The sequence below is a fragment of the Saccoglossus kowalevskii genome, chromosome 3 (genome assembly GCF_978046115.1).
Source record: "Saccoglossus kowalevskii chromosome 3, keSacKowa6.1, whole genome shotgun sequence".
Lineage (NCBI taxonomy): Eukaryota > Metazoa > Hemichordata > Enteropneusta > Harrimaniidae > Saccoglossus > Saccoglossus kowalevskii.
In genome coordinates, this window is record NC_140643.1 from 34,608,561 (window position 1) to 34,635,005 (window position 26,445).

Below are 26,445 nucleotides of genomic sequence, written 5' to 3' on the forward strand. Positions count from 1 at the left end.
TATAATATATATATATATATATTATATATAATATATATTTCAAGCAAAAATAACGAGATATATCAACACTGAATCAAAGAATTGTGCACAATAAATTGGTAATAAATGTTTCATATTTATTTCCAACACACTTCAACACGTCACGAATTTCAACTCATTTAATTTTTGCTTCAAGTTGAAATTTATTTTCAGAACTACTACTCGTTCTCCAAACTTGGCATCCATCCAATAGCACAACACGCAATGCGGGCCCCAGCATTACCGGTAGAATGGCTTCCTTCGTCTTCGCCTTGACCAAGATCGTCAACACCAGCGTGAATCTGCGAATAGATTAATCAAACTAGTTAATGTTTTTTTTCAACCGATGCTATTATTATATTACACTCCAAATGTTAATTAATTTACGAATGACGATTGAAGTACTTGCACTGTTCTTACTTACCACGAACGACCGCCCAAGAATGGAATCCGGTCCAACTAGAGATGCTACGTCATCACGAATAACTGTCTTCACATTACCATTTTCATCGCTCTCGATGTTACCAAGGTCACCAACGTGACTGTAACGTAGTATTATCAAGAAGTAACGTAATGCAAAATGTAGAATATATTAAACATAATATATAATGATATTATTATATTCGGCACGCATGAACATTATTGAGCTGAAATTATACATCGAAAATAAAGTACTGACATGTTATCGTACATACTCACCGTTCAGAGTCACCTGGAGCCCCGTGTGTTTTAAATTGTGGATTATAATGTTGGCCAGTGTTAGAAGCACTGCAACCTGTCATACCGTCAATGTAACCATAAGTATGCACGTGAAACCCATGGCGAGAGCTAGCATCGAATCCCGAGAGATCGAGAATAATATCAATATTACCACCAGTACTCTGTCGACAGAAAAAAAGTTGTACATTACAAAAAATGCACGCCTCCGCGTAGCCCCCCCCCCCTGACACACACCGGGGTCAATATTCAAATACATTAGGATGTTCCGTTGCACGTGAAACCCATTGAGTAAAATGTAAACCATAACTTCAATGACTACAATAACCTACCCTTTGTTTTACAGAAATTGTCCCTTCAATTGGTTTGTACAAAGCCGCGTCTTTTTCTAAAGCAGGGTCTGGTGTCATATAACAGCCAGCATAGATGTACTCTTCTGACAAAGACATCAATTGTATATGTATATCAGTAAATAGTAGAGAATAGCCTATTTATATCAGTAAATGTGAAAATACACTAGAAATCTGAGTGAAATCTACCATGCAATATATGGCTACTATAACATATTACAGTAACGTGAATATATCGGCAATAAATATAAATTTATTTAATATTATATTGGTAGTCGTGTAATTATGAAATAATGTAATGCCCATACACAGTGACGTCATTGGTTATGGCTACCCGATGTAATATACCGTTTTTAGATTACATTCAAACTATGTGCTCACCAATGTTATCGTAGTAGTGTGTGTGTGTGTGTGTGTACCTGCCGCTGGTTGTATAATCTCTTCTTCGGGGTCGACACATACTCTACCACACCCATTATAACAACATACTTGATTACCAGGGCATTCTTCATTCGAAAAGCAATTTTCCTGACAGCCACGGCCTTCCACAAACGCAGGACACTTCCCGGTTTTCTTTACCATTTGAGTTGCTATAATTATCGCAGAGTTAAAGTAAAATTCACGCCATTTACTTCAATCAGTATTGTGATTCATGATCTTATACCACTTTTGGGGGGAAATTATGCAAAATTTTACATCAACAAATTAAGATGGGTCATCGTTATTGCAACCGATATACTGAAACTTGAGATTGTGCGAGAGTTTTGAAGAGGAATGTGAGGTTGAAACACAAAGGCCTAGAATGTATTAGAAACATCGCGAGAATATGTGGGTTTACAGATATAACCCCGGCATTAAGGGTCACAGACAAGATAATTCTTGAATTGTCGAGAGCGATATGGTAGCCAGAGTGTAATTTAAACCTCAGACTAGTAATACAACAGACTCGCAACGCCTATTGGCATAGACACCGTCGAAGTTTACCGAGCACTGGATATTCTGCACACTTCGCGCTCCTTCGGAAATTGCGTATTTCTTCGTAAAACGGATCCGGATACTAGTATATTTAAAATAACGGGAGATGCGTTCTGGACATTTTGACCTTTGCAGCTGTGTAAGAATTTTAAGAATCGACCAAGAATCAGGGGAGTTACAAGTAACTGAATGTCTTAGTGTTTACCTCAAATAGTTTTTGAATATATAATGAGCAACTTTGAATCGATATTTCTCGCTGTTGCGGATTTTGCGGAAGGTTTCCAATATTTTTTTGGAGAGAGCTTATCGCTGTGTTTTGAACGATCATACTTCTTTGTGTGTTACCCGTTTTGTTTTTGTGTTCCGGGATGCCGAAACATGAGATAGCTAGTGTCATGTACATATCTCTCTCAGCGAATCAACGTGATCCAATAACGGTAAAAACTGGAGGTGCGTTATTTTTGTCGCGTTCGACTTCATAGTACGCGATCTACGCGTTGTTCAGTGACTGTTTCAATTTTCTATTGTGTGTCAGTATTGTTGCTATTTCGAGTTTCACTGATTTTGTTTGACTTCCGTCATAGTTTTGTATAAAAATAGCCCAGTATATTTCTTTTTATTCCTAATTTCAGGAAATGAAAAACACGAGATCGATCAGGGGTTGCAAAGTTCTACAGAGAAATTGTCATTATCTTCGTCAAAATGTTCTCCTAAAATAGCTTCCCACTCGTACTTATCGTCTTCAGATTCGCCAAATTTTTCCGTAAATGCCATTTTCGAAGTTCACTGACAACTCCTGTCGTCTATGTCACTTCCTGTCTTTATTTCTCGCGATGTATCGCGATAGTTGATTGTAATATAAATAGATCTCGCGTTATTTTGTGAAATATAATGAAAATGTTGTTGCTCAGCAACGTTTACTCGGTACGATAAGAACTGATAACCTAAACAAACGTGGCACGCATTACTTCAAAAGAAAACGCCGCGTTGCGAGTCTGTTGTATTACTAGTCTGAGTTTAAACAAACCCTGACCAAAAATATGGATTTATATCTGTAAAAACACACGTTCGAGTGAGTGTTTCGGACATATATCACGTAAAAACGATAAAATTGAAAGATTTACAATCACTGAATCAGTTGCATTTTCGCGTGCACAGTGGCGGATAATTTACTGAGATGCGAAAGATGTATTGTGCGCGTATGTGTTTATGAATAGTTCCACGCAACCACGGGATAATAGAAACGACTAATGGAATCGTTAATAGATCAATCACTGAGACTTAACCTTCTGTGGTTGTTGTTGACCAATGAGTCACGTGTCTAACTGTAGTACAATTGTATTATACATGTAAAATTAAGGACGAGTTATGAAGTCATATTACCTTTTGTTCTGTAGCGAACTGATTCAGAGGCTTTACTAAGACCGAATTTATTAAGAGCTCGAATCTTGAAATTGTAGGTTGTGTCTGGTTTGAGATGTGTAATAATATACGTGGTTGTATCGGACGGGATGTTGATGTTTATCCACTGTGAGTATCGAGCATCGACGTCCTCTGTATAATGAACTACGTAACCTACAATGTAATAACAATTGTGCAAATTGGTATAGATGTATGCGTGATAATAAAATACGTAACCTACAATGTAATAACAATTGTGTAAATTGGTATAGATGTATGCGTGATAATAAAATACGTAACCTACAATGTAATAACAATTGTGTAAATTGGTATAGATGTATGCGTGATAATAAAATACGTAACCTACAATGTAATAACAATTGTGCAAATTGGTATAGATGTATGCGTGATAATAAACTACGTAACCTACAATGTAATAACAATTGTGTAAATTGGTATAGATGTATGCGTGATAATAAACTACGTAACCTACAATGTAATAACAATTGTGTAAATTGGTATAGATGTATGCGTGATAATAAAATACGTAACCTACAATGTAATAACAATTGTGCAAATTGGTATAGATGTATGCGTGATAATAAACTACGTAACCTACAATGTAATAACAATTGTGTAAATTGGTATAGATGTATGCGTGATAATAAAATACGTAACCTTCAATGTAATAACAATTGTGTAAATTGGCATAGATGTATGCGTGATAATAAACTACGTAACCTACAATGTAATAACAATTGTGTAAATTGGTATAGATGTATGCGTGATAATAAACTACGTAACCTACAATGTAATAACAATTGTGTAAATTGGTATAGATGTATGCGTGATAATAAAATACGTAACCTACAATGTAATAACAATTGTGCAAATTGATATAGATGTATGCGTGATAATAAAATACGTAACCTACAATGTAATAACAATTGTGTAAATTGGTATAGATGTATGCGTGATAATAAACTACGTAACCTACAATGTAATAACAATTGTGCAAACTGGTATAGATGTATGCGTGATAATAAACTACGTAACCTACAATGTAATAACAATTGTGTAAATTGGTATAGATGTATGCGTGATAATAAACTACGTAACCTACAATGTAATAACAATTGTGCAAATTGGTATAGATGTATGCGTGATAATAAACTACGTAACCTACAATGTAATAACAATTGTGTAAATTGGTATAGATGTATGCGTGATAATAAAATACGTAACCTACAATGTAATAACAATTGTGCAAATTGGTATAGATGTATGCGTGATAATGAACTACGTAACCTACAATGTAATAACAATTGTGTAAATTGGTATAGATGTATGCGTGATAATGAACTACGTAACCTACAATGTAATAACAATTGTGTAAATTGGTATAGATGTATGCGTGATAATGAACTACGTAACCTACAATGTAATAACAATTGTGTAAATTGGTATAGATGTTTGCGTGATAATAAACTACGTAACCTACAATGTAATAACAATTGTGCAAATTGGTATAGATGTATGCGTGATAATAAACTACGTAACCTACAATGTAATAACAATTGTGTAAATTGGTATAGATGTATGCGTGATAATAAACTACGTAACCTACAATGTAATAACAATTGTGTAAATTGGTATAGATGTATGCGTGATAATAAAATACGTAACCTACAATGTAATAACAATTGTGTAAATTGGTATAGATGTATGCGTGATAATAAACTACGTAACCAACAATGTAATAACAATTGTGCAAATTGGTATAGATGTATGCGTGATAATAAACTACGTAACCTACAATGTAATAACAATTGTGTAAATTGGTATAGATGTATGCGTGATAATAAAATACGTAACCTACAATGTAATAACAATTGTGCAAATTGGTATAGATGTATGCGTGATAATGAACTACGTAACCTACAATGTAATAACAATTGTGTAAATTGGTATAGATGTATGCGTGATAATGAACTACGTAACCTACAATGTAATAACAATTGTGTAAATTGGTATAGATGTATGCGTGATAATGAACTACGTAACCTACAATGTAATAACAATTGTGTAAATTGGTATAGATGTTTGCGTGATAATAAACTACGTAACCTACAATGTAATAACAATTGTGCAAATTGGTATAGATGTATGCGTGATAATAAACTACGTAACCTACAATGTAATAACAATTGTGTAAATTGGTATAGATGTATGCGTGATAATAAACTACGTAACCTACAATGTAATAACAATTGTGTAAATTGGTATAGATGTATGCGTGATAATAAACTACGTAACCTACAATGTAATAACAATTGTTTAAATTGGTATAGATGTATGCGTGATAATAAAATACGTAACCTACAATGTAATAACAATTGTGTAAATTGGTATAGATGTATGCGTGATAATAAACTACGTAACCAACAATGTAATAACAATTGTGCAAATTGGTATAGATGTATGCGTGATAATAAACTACGTAACCTACAATGTAATAACAATTGTGTAAATTGGTATAGATGTATGCGTGATAATAAAATACGTAACCTACAATGTAATAACAATTGTGTAAATTGGTATAGATGTATGCGTGATAATAAAATACGTAACCTACAATGTAATAACAATTGTGTAAATTGGTATAGATGTATGCGTGATAATAAAATACGTAACCTACAATGTAATAACAATTGTGCAAATTGGTATAGATGTATGCGTGATAATAAACTACGTAACCTACAATGTAATAACAATTGTGTAAATTGGTATAGATGTATGCGTGATAATAAACTACGTAACCTACAATGTAATAACAATTGTGTAAATTGGTATAGATGTATGCGTGATAATAAAATACGTAACCTACAATGTAATAACAATTGTGCAAATTGGTATAGATGTATGCGTGATAATAAACTACGTAACCTACAATGTAATAACAATTGTGTAAATTGGTATAGATGTATGCGTGATAATAAAATACGTAACCTTCAATGTAATAACAATTGTGTAAATTGGCATAGATGTATGCGTGATAATAAACTACGTAACCTACAATGTAATAGCAATTGTGTAAATTGGTATAGATGTATGCGTGATAATAAACTACGTAACCTACAATGTAATAACAATTGTGTAAATTGGTATAGATGTATGCGTGATAATAAAATACGTAACCTACAATGTAATAACAATTGTGCAAATTGATATAGATGTATGCGTGATAATAAAATACGTAACCTACAATGTAATAACAATTGTGTAAATTGGTATAGATGTATGCGTGATAATAAACTACGTAACCTACAATGTAATAACAATTGTGCAAACTGGTATAGATGTATGCGTGATAATAAACTACGTAACCTACAATGTAATAACAATTGTGTAAATTGGTATAGATGTATGCGTGATAATAAACTACGTAACCTACAATGTAATAACAATTGTGCAAATTGGTATAGATGTATGCGTGATAATAAACTACGTAACCTACAATGTAATAACAATTGTGTAAATTGGTATAGATGTATGCGTGATAATAAACTACGTAACCTACAATGTAATAACAATTGTGTAAATTGGTATAGATGTATGCGTGATAATAAAATACGTAACCTACAATGTAATAACAATTGTGTAAATTGGTATAGATGTATGCGTGATAATAAACTACGTAACCAACAATGTAATAACAATTGTGCAAATTGGTATAGATGTATGCGTGATAATAAACTACGTAACCTACAATGTAATAACAATTGTGTAAATTGGTATAGATGTATGCGTGATAATAAAATACGTAACCTACAATGTAATAACAATTGTGCAAATTGGTATAGATGTATGCGTGATAATGAACTACGTAACCTACAATGTAATAACAATTGTGTAAATTGGTATAGATGTATGCGTGATAATGAACTACGTAACCTACAATGTAATAACAATTGTGTAAATTGGTATAGATGTATGCGTGATAATGAACTACGTAACCTACAATGTAATAACAATTGTGTAAATTGGTATAGATGTTTGCGTGATAATAAACTACGTAACCTACAATGTAATAACAATTGTGCAAATTGGTATAGATGTATGCGTGATAATAAACTACGTAACCTACAATGTAATAACAATTGTGTAAATTGGTATAGATGTATGCGTGATAATAAACTACGTAACCTACAATGTAATAACAATTGTGTAAATTGGTATAGATGTATGCGTGATAATAAACTACGTAACCTACAATGTAATAACAATTGTTTAAATTGGTATAGATGTATGCGTGATAATAAAATACGTAACCTACAATGTAATAACAATTGTGTAAATTGGTATAGATGTATGCGTGATAATAAACTACGTAACCAACAATGTAATAACAATTGTGCAAATTGGTATAGATGTATGCGTGATAATAAACTACGTAACCTACAATGTAATAACAATTGTGTAAATTGGTATAGATGTATGCGTGATAATAAAATACGTAACCTACAATGTAATAACAATTGTGTAAATTGGTATAGATGTATGCGTGATAATAAAATACGTAACCTACAATGTAATAACAATTGTGTAAATTGGTATAGATGTATGCGTGATAATAAAATACGTAACCTACAATGTAATAACAATTGTGCAAATTGGTATAGATGTATGCGTGATAATAAACTACGTAACCTACAATGTAATAACAATTGTGTAAATTGGTATAGATGTATGCGTGATAATAAACTACGTAACCTACAATGTAATAACAATTGTGTAAATTGGTATAGATGTATGCGTGATAATAAAATACGTAACCTACAATGTAATAACAATTGTGCAAATTGGTATAGATGTATGCGTGATAATAAACTACGTAACCTACAATGTAATAACAATTGTGTAAATTGGTATAGATGTATGCGTGATAATAAAATACGTAACCTTCAATGTAATAACAATTGTGTAAATTGGCATAGATGTATGCGTGATAATAAACTACGTAACCTACAATGTAATAGCAATTGTGTAAATTGGTATAGATGTATGCGTGATAATAAACTACGTAACCTACAATGTAATAACAATTGTGTAAATTGGTATAGATGTATGCGTGATAATAAAATACGTAACCTACAATGTAATAACAATTGTGCAAATTGATATAGATGTATGCGTGATAATAAAATACGTAACCTACAATGTAATAACAATTGTGTAAATTGGTATAGATGTATGCGTGATAATAAACTACGTAACCTACAATGTAATAACAATTGTGCAAACTGGTATAGATGTATGCGTGATAATAAACTACGTAACCTACAATGTAATAACAATTGTGTAAATTGGTATAGATGTATGCGTGATAATAAACTACGTAACCTACAATGTAATAACAATTGTGCAAATTGGTATAGATGTATGCGTGATAATAAACTACGTAACCTACAATGTAATAACAATTGTGTAAATTGGTATAGATGTATGCGTGATAATAAAATACGTAACCTACAATGTAATAACAATTGTGCAAATTGGTATAGATGTATGCGTGATAATGAACTACGTAACCTACAATGTAATAACAATTGTGTAAATTGGTATAGATGTATGCGTGATAATGAACTACGTAACCTACAATGTAATAACAATTGTGTAAATTGGTATAGATGTATGCGTGATAATGAACTACGTAACCTACAATGTAATAACAATTGTGTAAATTGGTATAGATGTTTGCGTGATAATAAACTACGTAACCTACAATGTAATAACAATTGTGCAAATTGGTATAGATGTATGCGTGATAATAAACTACGTAACCTACAATGTAATAACAATTGTGTAAATTGGTATAGATGTATGCGTGATAATAAACTACGTAACCTACAATGTAATAACAATTGTGTAAATTGGTATAGATGTATGCGTGATAATAAAATACGTAACCTACAATGTAATAACAATTGTGTAAATTGGTATAGATGTATGCGTGATAATAAACTACGTAACCAACAATGTAATAACAATTGTGCAAATTGGTATAGATGTATGCGTGATAATAAACTACGTAACCTACAATGTAATAACAATTGTGTAAATTGGTATAGATGTATGCGTGATAATAAACTACGTAACCTACAATGTAATAACAATTGTGTAAATTGGTATAGATGTATGCGTGATAATAAAATACGTAACCTACAATGTAATAACAATTGTGTAAATTGGTATAGATGTATGCGTGATAATAAACTACGTAACCAACAATGTAATAACAATTGTGCAAATTGGTATAGATGTATGCGTGATAATAAACTACGTAACCTACAATGTAATAACAATTGTGTAAATTGGTATAGATGTATGCGTGATAATAAAATACGTAACCTACAATGTAATAACAATTGTGCAAATTGATATAGATGTATGCGTGATAATAAAATACGTAACCTACAATGTAATAACAATTGTGTAAATTGGTATAGATGTATGCGTGATAATAAACTACGTAACCTACAATGTAATAACAATTGTGCAAACTGGTATAGATGTATGCGTGATAATAAACTACTTAACCTACAATGTAATAACAATTGTGTAAATTGGTATAGATGTATGCGTGATAATAAACTATGTAACCTACAATGTAATAACAATTGTGCAAATTGGTATAGATGTATGCGTGATAATAAACTACGTAACCTACAATGTAATAACAATTGTGTAAATTGGTATAGATGTATGCGTGATAATAAAATACGTAACCTACAATGTAATAACAATTGTGCAAATTGGTATAAATGTATGCGTGATAATGAACTACGTAACCTACAATGTAATAACAATTGTGTAAATTGGTATAGATGTATGCGTGATAATGAACTACGTAACCTACAATGTAATAACAATTGTGTAAATTGGTATAGATGTATGCGTGATAATGAACTACGTAACCTACAATGTAATAACAATTGTGTAAATTGGTATAGATGTTTGCGTGATAATAAACTACGTAACCTACAATGTAATAACAATTGTGCAAATTGGTATAGATGTATGCGTGATAATAAACTACGTAACCTACAATGTAATAACAATTGTGTAAATTGGTATAGATGTATGCGTGATAATAAACTACGTAACCTACAATGTAATAACAATTGTGTAAATTGGTATAGATGTATGCGTGATAATAAACTACGTAACCTACAATGTAATAACAATTGTGTAAATTGGAATAGATGTATGCGTGATAATAAAATACGTAACCTACAATGTAATAACAATTGTGTAAATTGGTATAGATGTATGCGTGATAATAAACTACGTAACCAACAATGTAATAACAATTGTGCAAATTGGTATAGATGTATGCGTGATAATAAACTACGTAACCTACAATGTAATAACAATTGTGTAAATTGGTATAGATGTATGCGTGATAATAAAATACGTAACCTACAATGTAATAACAATTGTGTAAATTGGTATAGATGTATGCGTGATAATAAAATACGTAACCTACAATGTAATAACAATTGTGTAAATTGGTATAGATGTATGCGTGATAATAAAATACGTAACCTACAATGTAATAACAATTGTGCAAATTGGTATAGATGTATGCGTGATAATAAACTACGTAACCTACAATGTAATAACAATTGTGTAAATTGGTATAGATGTATGCGTGATAATAAACTACGTAACCTACAATGTAATAACAATTGTGTAAATTGGTATAGATGTATGCGTGATAATAAAATACGTAACCTACAATGTAATAACAATTGTGCAAATTGGTATAGATGTATGCGTGATAATAAAATACGTAACCTACAATGTAATAACAATTGTGTAAATTGGTATAGATGTATGCGTGATAATAAAATACGTAACCTTCAATGTAATAACAATTGTGTAAATTGGCATAGATGTATGCGTGATAATAAACTACGTAACCTACAATGTAATAACAATTGTGTAAATTGGTATAGATGTATGCGTGATAATAAACTACGTAACCTACAATGTAATAACAATTGTGTAAATTGGTATAGATGTATGCGTGATAATAAAATACGTAACCTACAATGTAATAACAATTGTGCAAATTGATATAGATGTATGCGTGATAATAAAATACGTAACCTACAATGTAATAACAATTGTGTAAATTGGTATAGATGTATGCGTGATAATAAACTACGTAACCTACAATGTAATAACAATTGTGCAAACTGGTATAGATGTATGCGTGATAATAAACTACGTAACCTACAATGTAATAACAATTGTGTAAATTGGTATAGATGTATGCGTGATAATAAACTACGTAACCTACAATGTAATAACAATTGTGCAAATTGGTATAGATGTATGCGTGATAATAAACTACGTAACCTACAATGTAATAACAATTGTGTAAATTGGTATAGATGTATGCATGATAATAAAATACGTAACCTACAATGTAATAACAATTGTGCAAATTGGTATAGATGTATGCGTGATAATGAACTACGTAACCTACAATGTAATAACAATTGTGTAAATTGGTATAGATGTATGCGTGATAATGAACTACGTAACCTACAATGTAATAACAATTGTGTAAATTGGTATAGATGTATGCGTGATAATGAACTACGTAACCTACAATGTAATAACAATTGTGTAAATTGGTATAGATGTTTGCGTGATAATAAACTACGTAACCTACAATGTAATAACAATTGTGCAAATTGGTATAGATGTATGCGTGATAATAAACTACGTAACCTACAATGTAATAACAATTGTGTAAATTGGTATAGATGTATGCGTGATAATAAACTACGTAACCTACAATGTAATAACAATTGTGTAAATTGGTATAGATGTATGCGTGATAATAAAATACGTAACCTACAATGTAATAACAATTGTGTAAATTGGTATAGATGTATGCGTGATAATAAACTACGTAACCAACAATGTAATAACAATTGTGCAAATTGGTATAGATGTATGCGTGATAATAAACTACGTAACCTACAATGTAATAACAATTGTGTAAATTGGTATAGATGTATGCGTGATAATAAAATACGTAACCTACAATGTAATAACAATTGTGCAAATTGGTATAGATGTATGCGTGATAATGAACTACGTAACCTACAATGTAATAACAATTGTGTAAATTGGTATAGATGTATGCGTGATAATGAACTACGTAACCTACAATGTAATAACAATTGTGTAAATTGGTATAGATGTATGCGTGATAATGAACTACGTAACCTACAATGTAATAACAATTGTGTAAATTGGTATAGATGTTTGCGTGATAATAAACTACGTAACCTACAATGTAATAACAATTGTGCAAATTGGTATAGATGTATGCGTGATAATAAACTACGTAACCTACAATGTAATAACAATTGTGTAAATTGGTATAGATGTATGCGTGATAATAAACTACGTAACCTACAATGTAATAACAATTGTGTAAATTGGTATAGATGTATGCGTGATAATAAAATACGTAACCTACAATGTAATAACAATTGTGTAAATTGGTATAGATGTATGCGTGATAATAAACTACGTAACCAACAATGTAATAACAATTGTGCAAATTGGTATAGATGTATGCGTGATAATAAACTACGTAACCTACAATGTAATAACAATTGTGTAAATTGGTATAGATGTATGCGTGATAATAAAATACGTAACCTACAATGTAATAACAATTGTGTAAATTGGTATAGATGTATGCGTGATAATAAACTACGTAACCTACAATGTAATAACAATTGTGTAAATTGATATAGATGTATGCGTGATAATAAAATACGTAACCTACAATGTAATAACAATTGTGCAAATTGGTATAGATGTATGCGTGATAATAAACTACGTAACCTACAATGTAATAACAATTGTGCAAATTGATATAGATGTATGCGTGATAATAAAATACGTAACCTACAATGTAATAACAATTGTGCAAATTGGTATAGATGTATGCGTGATAATGAACTACGTAACCTACAATGTAATAACAATTGTGTAAATTGGTATAGATGTATGCGTGATAATAAACTACGTAACCTACAATGTAATAACAATTGTGCAAATTAGTATAGATGTATGCGTGATAATAAACTACGTAACCTACAATGTAATAACAATTGTGCGAAGTGGCATGGATGTATGCGTGATAATGAACTACGTAACCTACAATGTAATAACAATTGTGCAAATTAGTATAGATGTATGCGTGATAATAAACTACGTAACCTACAATGTAATAACAATTGTGCGAAGTGGCATGGATGTATGCGTTGTAATGACATACGTAATTGCCTATTTACCTGTAATGTCTGGATCGAACTGAGAGGGTGCCCTCCATACTAGACTAACACTACGTGTTTCATCGCCGTTGATAGACACGTCCTCAATAGACAGTATATTTGGTGCCAAAGGTGGGCCATCGATTACATCTACAGTACAACACAATAAGAATAAGTTATATCTTTATTATTGGCAATAATCACGTCGTACATTTATTTATTATATTCATTTGGTATGTTTCATGTATTTATTTCTTATAATGAAACTGTATCACCCACCTTGAACGCAGGTGATCTGTTCTCCAGACCATTGTCCATCAGCTCCACATGTACGGACCATCTTAGATGCGTCCGCCTCCGAGTGAATATAACCTTCGTCACAAGAAGATCGACAGGTACTTCCGACTACACCGCCATCACATACAGCCACTCCATTTGGCGGATCGGCAAACGGCGGACACGTCAACTCCTTTATGGGTGCTATGAGAACCAACCACGTTTATGGTTACGTGGAATTGCAGTTACCGGTAGTTAATTACAACCAATCAGATAAAGCGCATAACGTGACCGAACATATGATATTATACATGACCAGCTCTCGTGCGATGTATAAATTACTAAGTACTTATACATTTACATTCCTTATAGGTAATTACTTAAAGATCATGCAAATTTCGATAACAAAAATAAGACAAATTGGTGTGTAATATACCTGGTAAAATTGGTTGCCCGTCGGTACAGATACGGGCGCAGCCATTATAACAGCACAACTGGCGCCCAGGACAATCGTTATGGTAACTGCACGACTCCACGCAGAAGCGAGAGTTGGACATATCTGGACACATCCCGTACTTGATTGGTACTTCCGTGGGTACCGGTGCTGTGGTAATTGGTCAAATGGGGAAACAGAAAAACGTCAAAATGATGCCTTTTACGCCCGCCGTGTTTCGAAACAGAAACATTTAATATATCTACTACGTGATATATAAATTAAATTATTATATAATTTAAGTCGCTGGTGGATCAAATAACATTTGTATAGAGGATATTACTGGATGTTAATGATTATTTCCACGCATTATCTATAAATATTTACTTATTATTCATACATTGTGAATCTAAATTCATTTAATAAATCGCATTGATTAACTATCAAAAATGTTCCATAGTTCAATAGCAGTTATATTTGTTTTTGCATAGGTCCACGCAACCAATAGTATATGTAATATTAACACTTTCTAAAAACAATCTTAATCGAATGGGAACACAACGTACAATTTACTTCTGAATCAAGGGGTGGTCAAATGGGGGATTTGAGAGTTAACCTGAGTACACTAAAAATTAGAAAGAACATATTATTAAAAAAATAAAAACAATATATAGTGTGTATCCCCTGAAAAATGTGGACTTTCCTTCTCGCCAATGACATTCGCCCTCTATTCACAGAGGGAAATGCTCCGCTTATCAATGACCTTCGCCAATGATAAAGTTTCAACATATTTTAATTATACGTGGTTCCACTTTCTGTGGGTACACGTGAGCATTTTTAAACTATTGTAGTTGTCACCGCTATAATCGCCTTAAGATATATCAGTCAATTGTTTACTTATCAACAGTACCTGGTGACGTGCTCACGCGTACCATTGACATCGGCCCGACACCGAAGTCGTTTCGTGCTTGAACTTTGATAAAATATACCGTATCAGAAAAAAGAGCAATCAGTACGAGAGACGTCACCGAACTAGACGCTTCCACCATACTCCATTCTTCCACCGGAGCGTCCATCTCATTCGTCCAGTATACTTCATAGCCTTGGGAAATAAATGATTGAACTGATATCAGCAATGAATGGCGTATTCAAATTACGTGTATTAATTTATACAGTACAGTATACTAATAAATATAAAATCCTGAGTTTGAATATTTATGTGGTGAAAGTTATAAAAGTATGGCTTGGATTATGTACAGAAGAATGATAGGAAATTCCCTAGTTTGCACGAAAAGAGACTATACCCTCCCTCCCTGCCTCCGTCGCTGCCTAGCTACTCTTACAAAAGACACAGTTCGCATTTGGAATCGTCAGTAATGATGACGACATTTGAAGAAAAATATCAATTAATATACACGTAAAGATTAACAGAGTGTTACTTTACTTAAATATGCACATATGATTATATACCAAGTATATGCATAGAACAACATTATTCACCTGTTATTGGTAGTCCTTCTTCGGGTGATTTCCATTCTATTTTGACAGATTCTGACGTGATGAGCCGAACAACGACGTCAGTGGGCGATGATGGTACGATATCTCCGTCTGAAGGCAAAATATAGTTATTACATTTCTCTTTTCTGAGTCCAAGTGCATTTTGAGAACCTTGTACATAATTTGCATATTCACATTTATTTTGCACACATTCACTGTTTGATTCACACTCACTGACTCACTCACTCACGCACGCACGCACTCATTCACTCACTCACTCACTCACTCACTCACTCACTCACTCACTCACTCACTCACCCTCTCACTTACTCACTCACTCACTCACTTACTCATTCATTCATTCATTCATTCATTCATTCATTCATTCATTCATTCGGATTGAAATATAAAAATTATCGTATACTTCTGACACTGCTCAAATTAACTATAATCGTAAACTTACCGCCGTTCATAGGTGTCGTGTAAGAGAATGGTTCCGACTTTGGACTACCGCCTCTCATATTGTATGTCTGGGTAATAAATTTATATGAATGATTTGGCAACAACCCAGTTACCGGAATAATAACTTCAACATTGATGTCTACATCCACTCTAACAATTGGCCAAGATAGATAACTTGAATCAGGCGACGTGTCGTCGGAATAGAATACCATTAACCCTGTGAACAATTAGTAAAATACGATCTCAACAAATATTATAATAACTTTACCATTCAACAATTAACATCTGTGGGTAATGTATGGTAAGAAAAATACTATAAAGAGAAAAACACAATAATAATACTATTAAGCAAAAATTACAATAATAATACTATTAAGCAAAAATTACAAAAAAATAGTATAATGGTGAACAATCAAATGTTTTTAAACGTTACTTTTTGTATATTGTTTGTTTAAGATATTTAACTAAAGAAAACTGTTGTTATACATGTTTATAAAATTGTTTATTCTATCCTGTTTATTTATTATGTTACAATCTATATACAACAATTTTCCTTCTTTCTTATAGGTTCACAGCCTAAAATAACGTGGATTTCATTTTCCGCTTTTTTTATTACATTTTGTACATATTCTAACTTTTCCTTCCACTTTTGGCTTCATTCTTCGTCCAAATTCAATTTCTAGATTATGGTCACCTAATCTGAATTTTTTAATTCGTAATTTATTTCCTCACTTTTGCTTATTACTACAATTAACTACTTGATTTGATTTGTTCAGGTCTGTTTATATTCATTTGGTAGTTTACTTTCAATAATTTATGAGAACTGATTGATGTTTTTTTTTTTTTTTATCTCGTATTCATCTTCAGTTTTATTAAATTGGTTCTCCCCCAATATATGTTCAATCTTCTTTTTCCAGTTTGTATTGTTTGTAATGTTTTTTTTTTAATGCACCATGTAGTAAATGAATCACTGTCAGTCTGTTTGGTCTATACCAGTATTTGATTTGAGCTTTGTCTGTTTTGAGTCTAATTGGGAGTCTACCAATTTCAACTTGAATGCCCCTGATTGGGGCTACCTTACTTACACCTAAAATAAAACGATAAAAGTAATTACAAATTTGCTCTAAGCTGTTAATGTCCTTTGTTATTTTGATCCAGACATTAATATTGGAGATATTAAATGATCAAACATTTTTAAACTCAGTGTTACTGAAATATTTTTTTGACTTAGGATTGTTTGTCGCATAGTTAATAATGATCATTACCTTGTTTTTGACCATTACATGGTTTAGTTTCAAATTTGCCATTTGGATTTAAATACTGTTCCCAGGTAGCAAAATTATCTAACTGCTGTAACTTCTTGATTGTTAAATTTTAGGTTTTCATTTTTATCAACGTGTTACTTGTGTTAAAAACCATCGCCTTTGTCTTTTTTATATTTACAATCATGCACCATTTTTCACAATATTGATTTAATTTATTCATGCATTTTTGAAGAACTTCCATACTCTTCGCAGTCAAACGCTTTATAAAGTCTATAAAGCAACTGTATAAACGTTTTATTTTTTACTATTAATTTATTATTAACTGTTCATATCATTTTAGTACAAAAAATGCATCATTTGTGCGTCTGTCTTTTCTAAATCCAAATTGAAGATCTGTCATAGTGTTATTATACCATTAAATATTGAAAACTGTTATTACATGCCATTAAAATAGAAACATGAAATACGGTTTCAGTGGCAAAATCCTTGGCTCTTTTAATTTGAAACAAAAAGGTCAAAAGAGACATTGGTGGGGTGCAGTGATGTTCTCCGTACACAATTTACTTGAGACGAGAACATACATAAATTCCCCCCTCCAAAAAAAACCTCCAGGTCATAATTCAACAAAACGCATTACTTACACGAGCTACTTAAAAAAACATTATCAATTATAGTGAAAATATTACTACACTTACTGGCTTGAATTGCCTACAAGGAAGCGAATTCAATTAATTTTATCCAACGTACTTTCTATTGTTAAAGTTTGGTGTGTGTTTTCATCACACTATCAGTACTTTGTCTTATTTCATTACCTGTAGGTTCATATCCTCTTGCACTCGTTACTCTGACAACAACGTCCACGCTCACGATATTGTTAACTGAATCTTTGTCACGAACGTCAACGACTACGGGGGAAATTATTGGCGCATACCCGTCTACAAATAAAAGCAAAAATAAACACACATTGTGATTTTGTAAAAGTATCCGACTCAATTTACTTGTTTAAAAATCTAATATTCATTTTTCTTCACGATCTGGGACAAAGTCATGTGGGTTGTCACCCACCACCGACCCGACTATAGCTTGTCGTCGTCGCTAAGGGCGTAGCTCATGCGAATTTCTCAAGTTTGCTCACCGCCTTCCATCATCGTTGTTGCGTACACGGGGTCGCACTGTAATCCAACTCCTTCATCGTTATGAGCTGCAATTTTAAACTCATAACGCGCGAACGACTGGAGCCCTTTTATAGTGACTTCTTGTTGATCGACCTCTACGTTTGTTATTCTGAAATAAAACCAGAAGTTATTCAAGTTTAATGGTACGCGTACCATGATGGCTCTACCAAAGGTCAAGGTTCAGGTACGGTGTTTGGATATATGAAGAAAATACATCAATAAAACATATTGTTTAATGTAATAAGCATATGGTTTCTTCCAGTAAACACGATTCACTTCACATGAGTGAGTAGGCCGTAATTTCAGAATATAGCCCATCTGGCAATATGTGCTTTCTAAAAAAAAACGTAATATAAAACTGTAATTAGAGGGGAGGCAAAGGGGTAGCTGGTACGGTTTTACGGGAAATAAAAAGTTTTTTTTACAATTTACAAGGAAAAAAAAGACGTTTTTACAGTTTACAGTGTTAAAAAATGGAACATTGAATGGTCCGAAGAGCTCTCCGACTCAAATTCTCCGCCATTACTGCGCCGTGTGTAGAAACGCATGCGCATATTACCCTCGTAGTGCTCTTCATTCGGTTAGAGGGCCTTTTACAGTTTGACATTCAATTTTGTAGTGAATTGTGTCATCTAGTCGTTTTACAGTTTTTAAAATGTAATTTCCCTGGATTATTTTTTACGATTTTTTTATTTGGATGTCAATTCTTGTACGTACCGAGAAAAATGACACATTTTTACAGTGTACGAAAAAAATATTTGATTGATTACGTTGTACGTCTAGCCTGTGATTACAGAATTACGGAATTTATTTTTTCTATTTACGTTGTACGAACAAAAAAATATTGCAATTACGTTGAACGAAAATAACCCTTCCCCCCCCCCTACTCGTACTACAAACGTCACCATTATGCAAAAGCGTCCTCCCACGACAGCTTTCCAAGTTAAAATGAAACATGTTTTTAGGGTGATAGTCGTCGCGCCGCGTCCTGCTCATAGCGACGTACGCAACGCGTGTGAAATACATTGTTTGTTTACATGAGTTCAAACACGCGCTTCGCGACGACCCCGCCCTTTAAAATGACATACATATGCTCTCACCCTGATTCCGTTGGATATAGTTGTCGATACTCCACTGTATATGTCTTTGCATGGTCAAAAGTCATAGGATCAGTCCATTTAAGTTTGACACGGCGGAGTGATAGCACGGTTGCAATTACATCAGTTGGGGCGAGCAAATCTTGTTTCAAGTTGACATCGGCGGCAAAGCCTACATAAAATTAACGACACGACATATTATTGTGTATACATCGTGAGATTTATTATGCTGAATTGTGTCCATACTTTAAAATATGAAAAGGGAGACATTCAAGGCCAAAACATTATTTGATCAAAAGTACCTTTGTACAGATAAACAACATGAAGATAAATATCATTTTATCATGATATGTTCGTGTCAGTGACAAAGAAAATCACTATAAGAAGTATGTATAGCAAATATTGTATTTTCGACGAATGATAAATTTGTGTGTTTAATGAGAGTGTACCAAGCAACTGGAAATCATCTTGAATGTGTTTACTATTTCGGGAATGTTGTTACCCTAGTTTGAACAGTTTAGTTTGTTGTGTATTCATTTGAATTCTTCCAGGGAATATTGTGTATTCCAAAAGATAAAATGACTATGTGTATGACACGTGTAAGCCACAGGTTGAGCAGTATTCGTATTTAGGAAATCTGTGACGTCAATGGATCCTATATATCTAGTATTATCCGCATCAATACCAATCACCGAAGTCAGAGTTCGTTTACATCCATCTAGTCGCGAATCGAGGTTATCAGATAACACTCCATGTTTTCAGAATCTCTGGGATGCTATTTTATGAATATTGCCTTCTCAGCAACACAATGGCGTGTAAATTGCATTCACTCATACCAACTTTAGAGAAACATACAACCATGTTAGTCGAGTTTAATTATACTGCGGTTCAACTTTACCTACCATAGAAACACACGTGACGAAAGGTACTCACCTAAGCCAACCATACACATTATGACAAAACAGGTCGATAAGTTCTCCATGGCATTCGCAACGACACTGTTTCGATCTGAGCGATGAGCAAACTTGGAAGAAGTGTAAGCTTGGAAGGGCATTCAGTAAATCCTTATTTCAAAAAGAAACATAAGATGTTCACGAGATAGTAATTCAGTTTACTGATAAGACTTATTTGCACTACGACTTGAGGTCAAAGACCAACATTGTACAATCATATTCTTTTCTAATTAATTTTCGGAGGTCAGACATAAAAGGTACTATATTTTAGCAAGATTATTGACGTTAACAAACAATACGACGAATTTACCCGAATAATCTGACCATCACATCTGTTGTTTGGGCGGGGGTAGCTATTATTTTCAAATAAGTGTTGTTATTACATGACACTGTCGGATATTGTTTCAATGAGTCAAGAAGCGTAATGCTTGTCTTCTACAACTCACGTAATAACACCCGTTCTTTGGATTGAATTGTAAAGAGAATCTTGCACATCTGATCCCCTGCCAAAAGATACTTAGGCTGAGAACGAAGCTAGACTACAATAATACGGCCTGGCATCTCCACAGTGAATTTGAAAATCTTCGCCCTCACCGACAGACTCATTAGATTTAAAGTGCCTGTGAAATGGCTGCTATTTTCACGTCTAAAATTATCAATTGATACATAAATATTATTAATTTTTATGTTTCTAAGCATAAATTATTTTTTTTAAGTGAAAAAATGTGTTTTAAACTCAGTCTACAGCAACTTTATTTTTTGTATTTTAAAACGAGGCTCCTCATTAGCTATTCATTGCCATACAGAAATTCCCCTTGTGACGTCAGAAAGGGAAGTTGCTGGGCAGCTCGCATTGCCGATACGTGTAAATAAGGCAAATTTCTTGTGCAGTTTTCTCGTCTTTGACTAAATTGTCACTTATGTACTTTTTCGTCGAGGAAGAACGGGCCATAATGAACACTTGGATATCAAATTTGTTGCATGGGGTTGAGTTAGATGCGAGATATGTCCGTTCTGGTGTGGCTGGTCGCAGTGATGTCACCGTCCCCGGCGCACGTTTGTAAACTATCGCTGAACCTCGGCACTGGACAACTTTCGAGTCGGTAAGAAGTTCTAGTTTTTTTTGTTCTAGTTGAGCTTACTACTCTTTATAAAATATCTTATCGATAATTTCAAAGAGGTATGTGTGAACTCTTTATTATGCTCGATAAACTTAGATCGCGAATTTCCTCAGAAATATTGCCTGCTTCGTTCAAACGTGCATTGGCATCCATATATTGGATTTTCGTTCATGGTCGAAGGCGTGAGTGTCTCGTGTGGCCCGAATGTCATCGGCGTTTTACTTTATCACGTTTGATTTTTTTTGTTGCACAAATGAAACTCTTATTTTTTTTCCACCATCAACAATTTCTGATATGGTTGTTGGGATCGGCCGACGTCTCTGTGGGCTGCTCTACACACGTAAAATGCCCAATGTTTTGACCTGGCTTCCCTTCACACGAAGCGCGGGTGTGCATTACATCCGCAAGTTTCAAAATTTTAAACGTAAATTTGAAAAATGTTTGGTGAAATAAAATTGACATATTATTATGAAAAGAAAATGAAGAAAAACAAATTAATTATTTTTTGAATAATCGTTTGAGAGCATTGGGTGGCAATTGCTTATACTTATGTACTAATTGTAAATGTGTTCAATATTTTTTTCATCCATAATTCAAACACATATATAACATAATAATAGTTGCCTTTATTATAGTAAAAAAAGATGCATCATAAAACGAATGAATTACGTATAAACAAATGCCAAATAAAGATTGTGACCTTATTTATTTTCTAAACCTCCACAGGTTAACGAGGGGATACTTGAAGTTCCTTGAAAAAGACTACAGTATTACCAGAGTGAGCAGTAACAGATTTATCAATATTTATGTCAGAGAATTATTTATGACTTAAATTACCAAATCTTGGTTTTTCATAGATTCCAAAATCTGAAGATGTGTTTCCTTTTTTTCATTGTCACACAGTGTCACTCAATTAAAACCATATACTATAGTAATCCATGTACAAATTATATTTTATTCACATTATTTTCCTCACATACATGTACAGACAATCCAATGTTTACATTGTCATATTTCTTTGTTCATCACAAGTCTAAATAAAATATGTGAACTGTGTAACGTAGCCTGTTTTTTATTAGCATAATTGTTGCAGCATCTGGAAATGTATTTACACTGTTATGTGAATCTTGTAGTGTGGCAATGAACTGCCGAGACTTTGTCAGGGTGGGCATACTGGCTGTTGAGTGGCAGGGGTGCATCATCAAGTGTATGTAATACACAATCTCCTCCAACATACAAGTCTAGTGTATTGAAGAGCTCTTCTACGTAATCTGTAAATTATAATGAGAGCATTTTGATTCAACAATAGTAGATAGAAAACCATAAAGAATCATATCATACATGCTCTATTGAAGTACATTTCCAGTAGAAGCATCAAAATTAAAATAAAAGAAAACATATTTTGACATTCTAGACGTTAAACTATAGTGATCAATAAAATAGGGAAATAGCTAAAAAAAACGACAAATCACAGTTACTAAATAAATGACCGCCGCGTGGAAATAGATTCAGTTGAAATGGGTGAACGCGTCGGGTCACGACGAGGACAAGTGCGTGACTGGTGGCGTTTAATTGGATAACAAAAATAATTGAGAGCAACACACGTACAGACAAATTCAGAGTGGACTCGAGTTAGCGTGATTGTCATACTTATTTACTTGGTGCATGGAGGTACCTCCATGCTTGGTGATAACGCATTGACAGCCAAAGCCCGGATTCTTATTCCATAAATGATTTCTAGACATCTCGACCCAAGACATTTCGACCCAAATTGAACATCTCGACCCACCGCATCGACGCGACCCTGTCTCAATGTGGCGACGCGAACCTCTATCTAGTTCAACGTTGATCGACATCTTTTGATTCGAAACATCGTGTACTATCTACTAGTATTTCCAACGCGTGTGGTCGGCGCCTTTGATTGCGTTAATTCTGTTTTTTATTCGCGAAATCTATCACTGGCAGCGTTTGTTTTGTCATGTCTCATAACTGAAAGTCCAAGCTGACTTTGTTTTGGCTGTAGGTATGAAAAACGGGTCGGGATTTTTTGGGGTCGAGATGTCCAGTACCCCCATAAAATTATTTCGCAGATCAAGCTAGAAGGAAATTAACAGAGGTGTGAATTCGACATTCAACACCAATCACCGAACAATTCAGAAACTTTTAGCCTGCGAAAATGAAAACAATTAGCAGTGTGTAAGGACTGCGTAATTTCCTGTTTGTCCGACGCGTCGTTTTCGTGTTACTATCAAAAATTATTGATACCTTTACATAACGCAAACTTAATTGTCTCTATAAAGCGATAATCAGGATGGCAAAACAAGTCAAATGATTTGAAACACTTACCCGACGTCTCTTTCTCTTCTGAAATCCGCCTCGGTGATCATGGGCTGGTTCGGAATCTATTTCTTTCAAAATTGTTGGTATTGCGCCAGGTTTAAGTTGTCGGCGCTTCTCTTTAAAACCTAGTTGTTTTTTCACGGCCGAAGACAGTTTTTCGAAAAAAAGAATCTGAGGTGAAGTGGACACTACATATGACGCTGTAAGGAGAAGGTCCACCCCAACCTTTTCTCGTTGTTTTCACGGCTTTCGTTTACTGACGTCGCACCTTCGGATCGTTTGGAAAAGTGTGAATACTTACACTATGACTATACGTATTACTGCAACCGCCCACAACACAACGTTTAACCATCACAAACGTTTGTTCTGAAAACAACTTCTAAAAACTCTCTATCTCATAAAAAAAAAAAAAAAAATGACAAAAAAAAGAAATGCCGACCGAAAAATGTATATCGTTTAAAAGTATGTTGAATCACGCAGTGTTATATAAGTACAGCTCAGGAGTATGGCTTCCTCTCATATTTTGGCATTTGGTGGCGCACTTTCGGCGAGAGTCGGAAATCCGGAAACAGTCGACCGTTTCAGGATAGGTGGGCGTGGCTACAGCACGAGATATATCTTAAATTTACTTGGATAGGAGTAACCATTTTGACAAAAAAAATCAATAACTGCCCACTTCAGTAGGACACGGATCTAAAATAGTTAACGTGAGAGTGGGCATTGCACAGGCACTTTAAGTACATCGGAGGGCGTACTGGCATATTTAGTAGCTTGCATTAATTAATTTGTGTAGAGTTTGCCACGAAACTTATCATATACTGTCACAGGAAACCTTTTTTAAATTTTCAATAGCCTGCTGCCATCACGTAATCAATGAAGATTCCATGCCGAAAGCCAATGAGATTCCGAGAACACTAAGGTCCATCGAGAAGGGTTATGCGCACGCCACATTGGGTCGTATCTGGGAGCTCTCAAATAGGACCTCACGAATACGACCTACTTTACATATTACCCATATTGCATTATACAAAATGGCTGGTAGGTTAGTTGTTAGTTTTTTTCGGTTTCTTCGCAGTGTGTACTCGATGTTTTGCGTTTACCAGTAATCGTACGTTTTCCTGACGCAGTATTTGAACCAGTATCGCCTCGTGAGATAGCGATTCAGTTTGCATGTTTATTCATGTTTATGATCGTAGGATTTATTGACATTTATTGGAATATTTATTGGCATCGGACTCGTTGCGTTGACCCGAATCTTCGACAGCTTGTTAAACGGAAGAATAACAAATAGATTTCCATACTCTTCAGAAGTAAAACAGAGCTGTAACTTAAGCCCAACATTATTTAATCGTTTTTATTTTACAAATGCTCTCCAGACATTTTTGCTATGAACACTTGTGACCCTCCAACCAGTCGGAGCCCAGGAACTTGATCAACTGTACGCAATCCCTATGAGCGGGGGGGGGGGGGTTATCGGCTGGTATCTAGTTTAAGAAATAAGGGATGAAGGCTCCAGCCAGCTCATATTTTTTAAACTCGAAAAAACAGTCAAACGGAATGAAAAAATAAAATCTAAAAAAAAATACCAGCTTGAAGAATATTGGTTGCTGTTTAAAATTTCAAATTTGATCATAGTTCCTGTGCTCCAACATGGGGGGGGGGGCTCCTTTTACCAAAACCACCACCCCATACCACTCCTAGCCCAATTTAATTGCGTATGTCCCTTCTAAGGACGCCTATAGTTATCTAGAGGGGGTATAGGGAAGAAGGCTTATTACTGAAACAAACGTACACTAGTACAAGTTCGTACTAAAACAAACACTCAATTCTGTCTCAAACCTCAAAATAAGCATAGCTCTAAACCTATTTGATAAATTGATAGCACCCATCATTAGCTATGGGTGTGAAGTATGGGGAGAGGAAGTCACTAAAAATAGCGATATTATTGAAACTGTTAACTATTCTTTCTTCTGATTACTCCTGAGGGTTAAAAAG

General features: G+C 33.7%; 2 protein-coding genes and 1 long non-coding RNA gene across 3 annotated transcripts; 1 reads left to right on the forward strand and 2 right to left on the reverse strand.

The window, feature by feature from the left end:
- Positions 1–95: 95 nt before the first annotated feature.
- On the reverse strand, positions 96–2,834 carry LOC146747847 (uncharacterized). Its single transcript, XM_085497472.1, has 6 exons — positions 2,726–2,834; positions 1,505–1,675; positions 1,068–1,171; positions 718–899; positions 443–560; positions 96–320 (listed from the first exon to the last, which is right to left on the reverse strand). Exons 1-6 carry the CDS (start codon positions 2,832–2,834, stop codon positions 198–200), a joined length of 807 nt encoding a protein of 268 aa, XP_085353598.1. The 3' UTR covers positions 96–197.
- A 592-nt stretch (positions 2,835–3,426) lies between these two features.
- On the reverse strand, positions 3,427–21,090 carry LOC100371640 (tyrosine-protein phosphatase Lar-like). The gene is made up of 10 exons (XM_085497473.1): positions 20,970–21,090; positions 20,040–20,208; positions 18,900–19,048; positions 18,577–18,699; positions 16,501–16,716; positions 16,041–16,148; positions 15,451–15,642; positions 14,111–14,311; positions 13,853–13,981; positions 3,427–3,635 (listed from the first exon to the last, which is right to left on the reverse strand). The coding sequence occupies exons 1-10, from the start codon at positions 21,088–21,090 to the stop codon at positions 3,427–3,429; spliced, it is 1,617 nt and encodes a 538-aa protein (XP_085353599.1).
- Positions 21,091–21,715: 625 nt separating this feature from the next.
- LOC146747848 (uncharacterized) lies at positions 21,716–23,169 on the forward strand. The gene is made up of 2 exons (XR_014928888.1): positions 21,716–22,092; positions 22,837–23,169. It is a non-coding gene; the product is annotated as an uncharacterized LOC146747848 (long non-coding RNA).
- The last annotated feature ends 3,276 nt before the right edge of the window (positions 23,170–26,445 follow it).

Bases quoted from the DNA above. Each gene is read 5' to 3' on its own strand.
- LOC146747847 (XM_085497472.1), bottom strand. From the start codon at position 2,834: ATGGCATTTACGGAAAAATTTGGCGAATCTGAAGACGATAAGTACGAG. The intron at 1,172-1,504 runs GTACACACACAC...TGTCTTTGTCAG, and splicing joins GATTATACAACCAGCGGCAG to AAGAGTACATCTATGCTGGC. The intron at 321-442 runs GTAAGTAAGAAC...ATCTATTCGCAG, and splicing joins TTCTTGGGCGGTCGTTCGTG to ATTCACGCTGGTGTTGACGA.
- LOC100371640 (XM_085497473.1), bottom strand. From the start codon at position 21,090: ATGCCCTTCCAAGCTTACACTTCTTCCAAGTTTGCTCATCGCTCAGAT. The intron at 19,049-20,039 runs GTGAGAGCATAT...GTTTTATTTCAG, and splicing joins CTATATCCAACGGAATCAGG to AATAACAAACGTAGAGGTCG. The intron at 15,643-16,040 runs GTGAATAATGTT...TTATTTCCCAAG, and splicing joins AGAAGGACTACCAATAACAG to GCTATGAAGTATACTGGACG.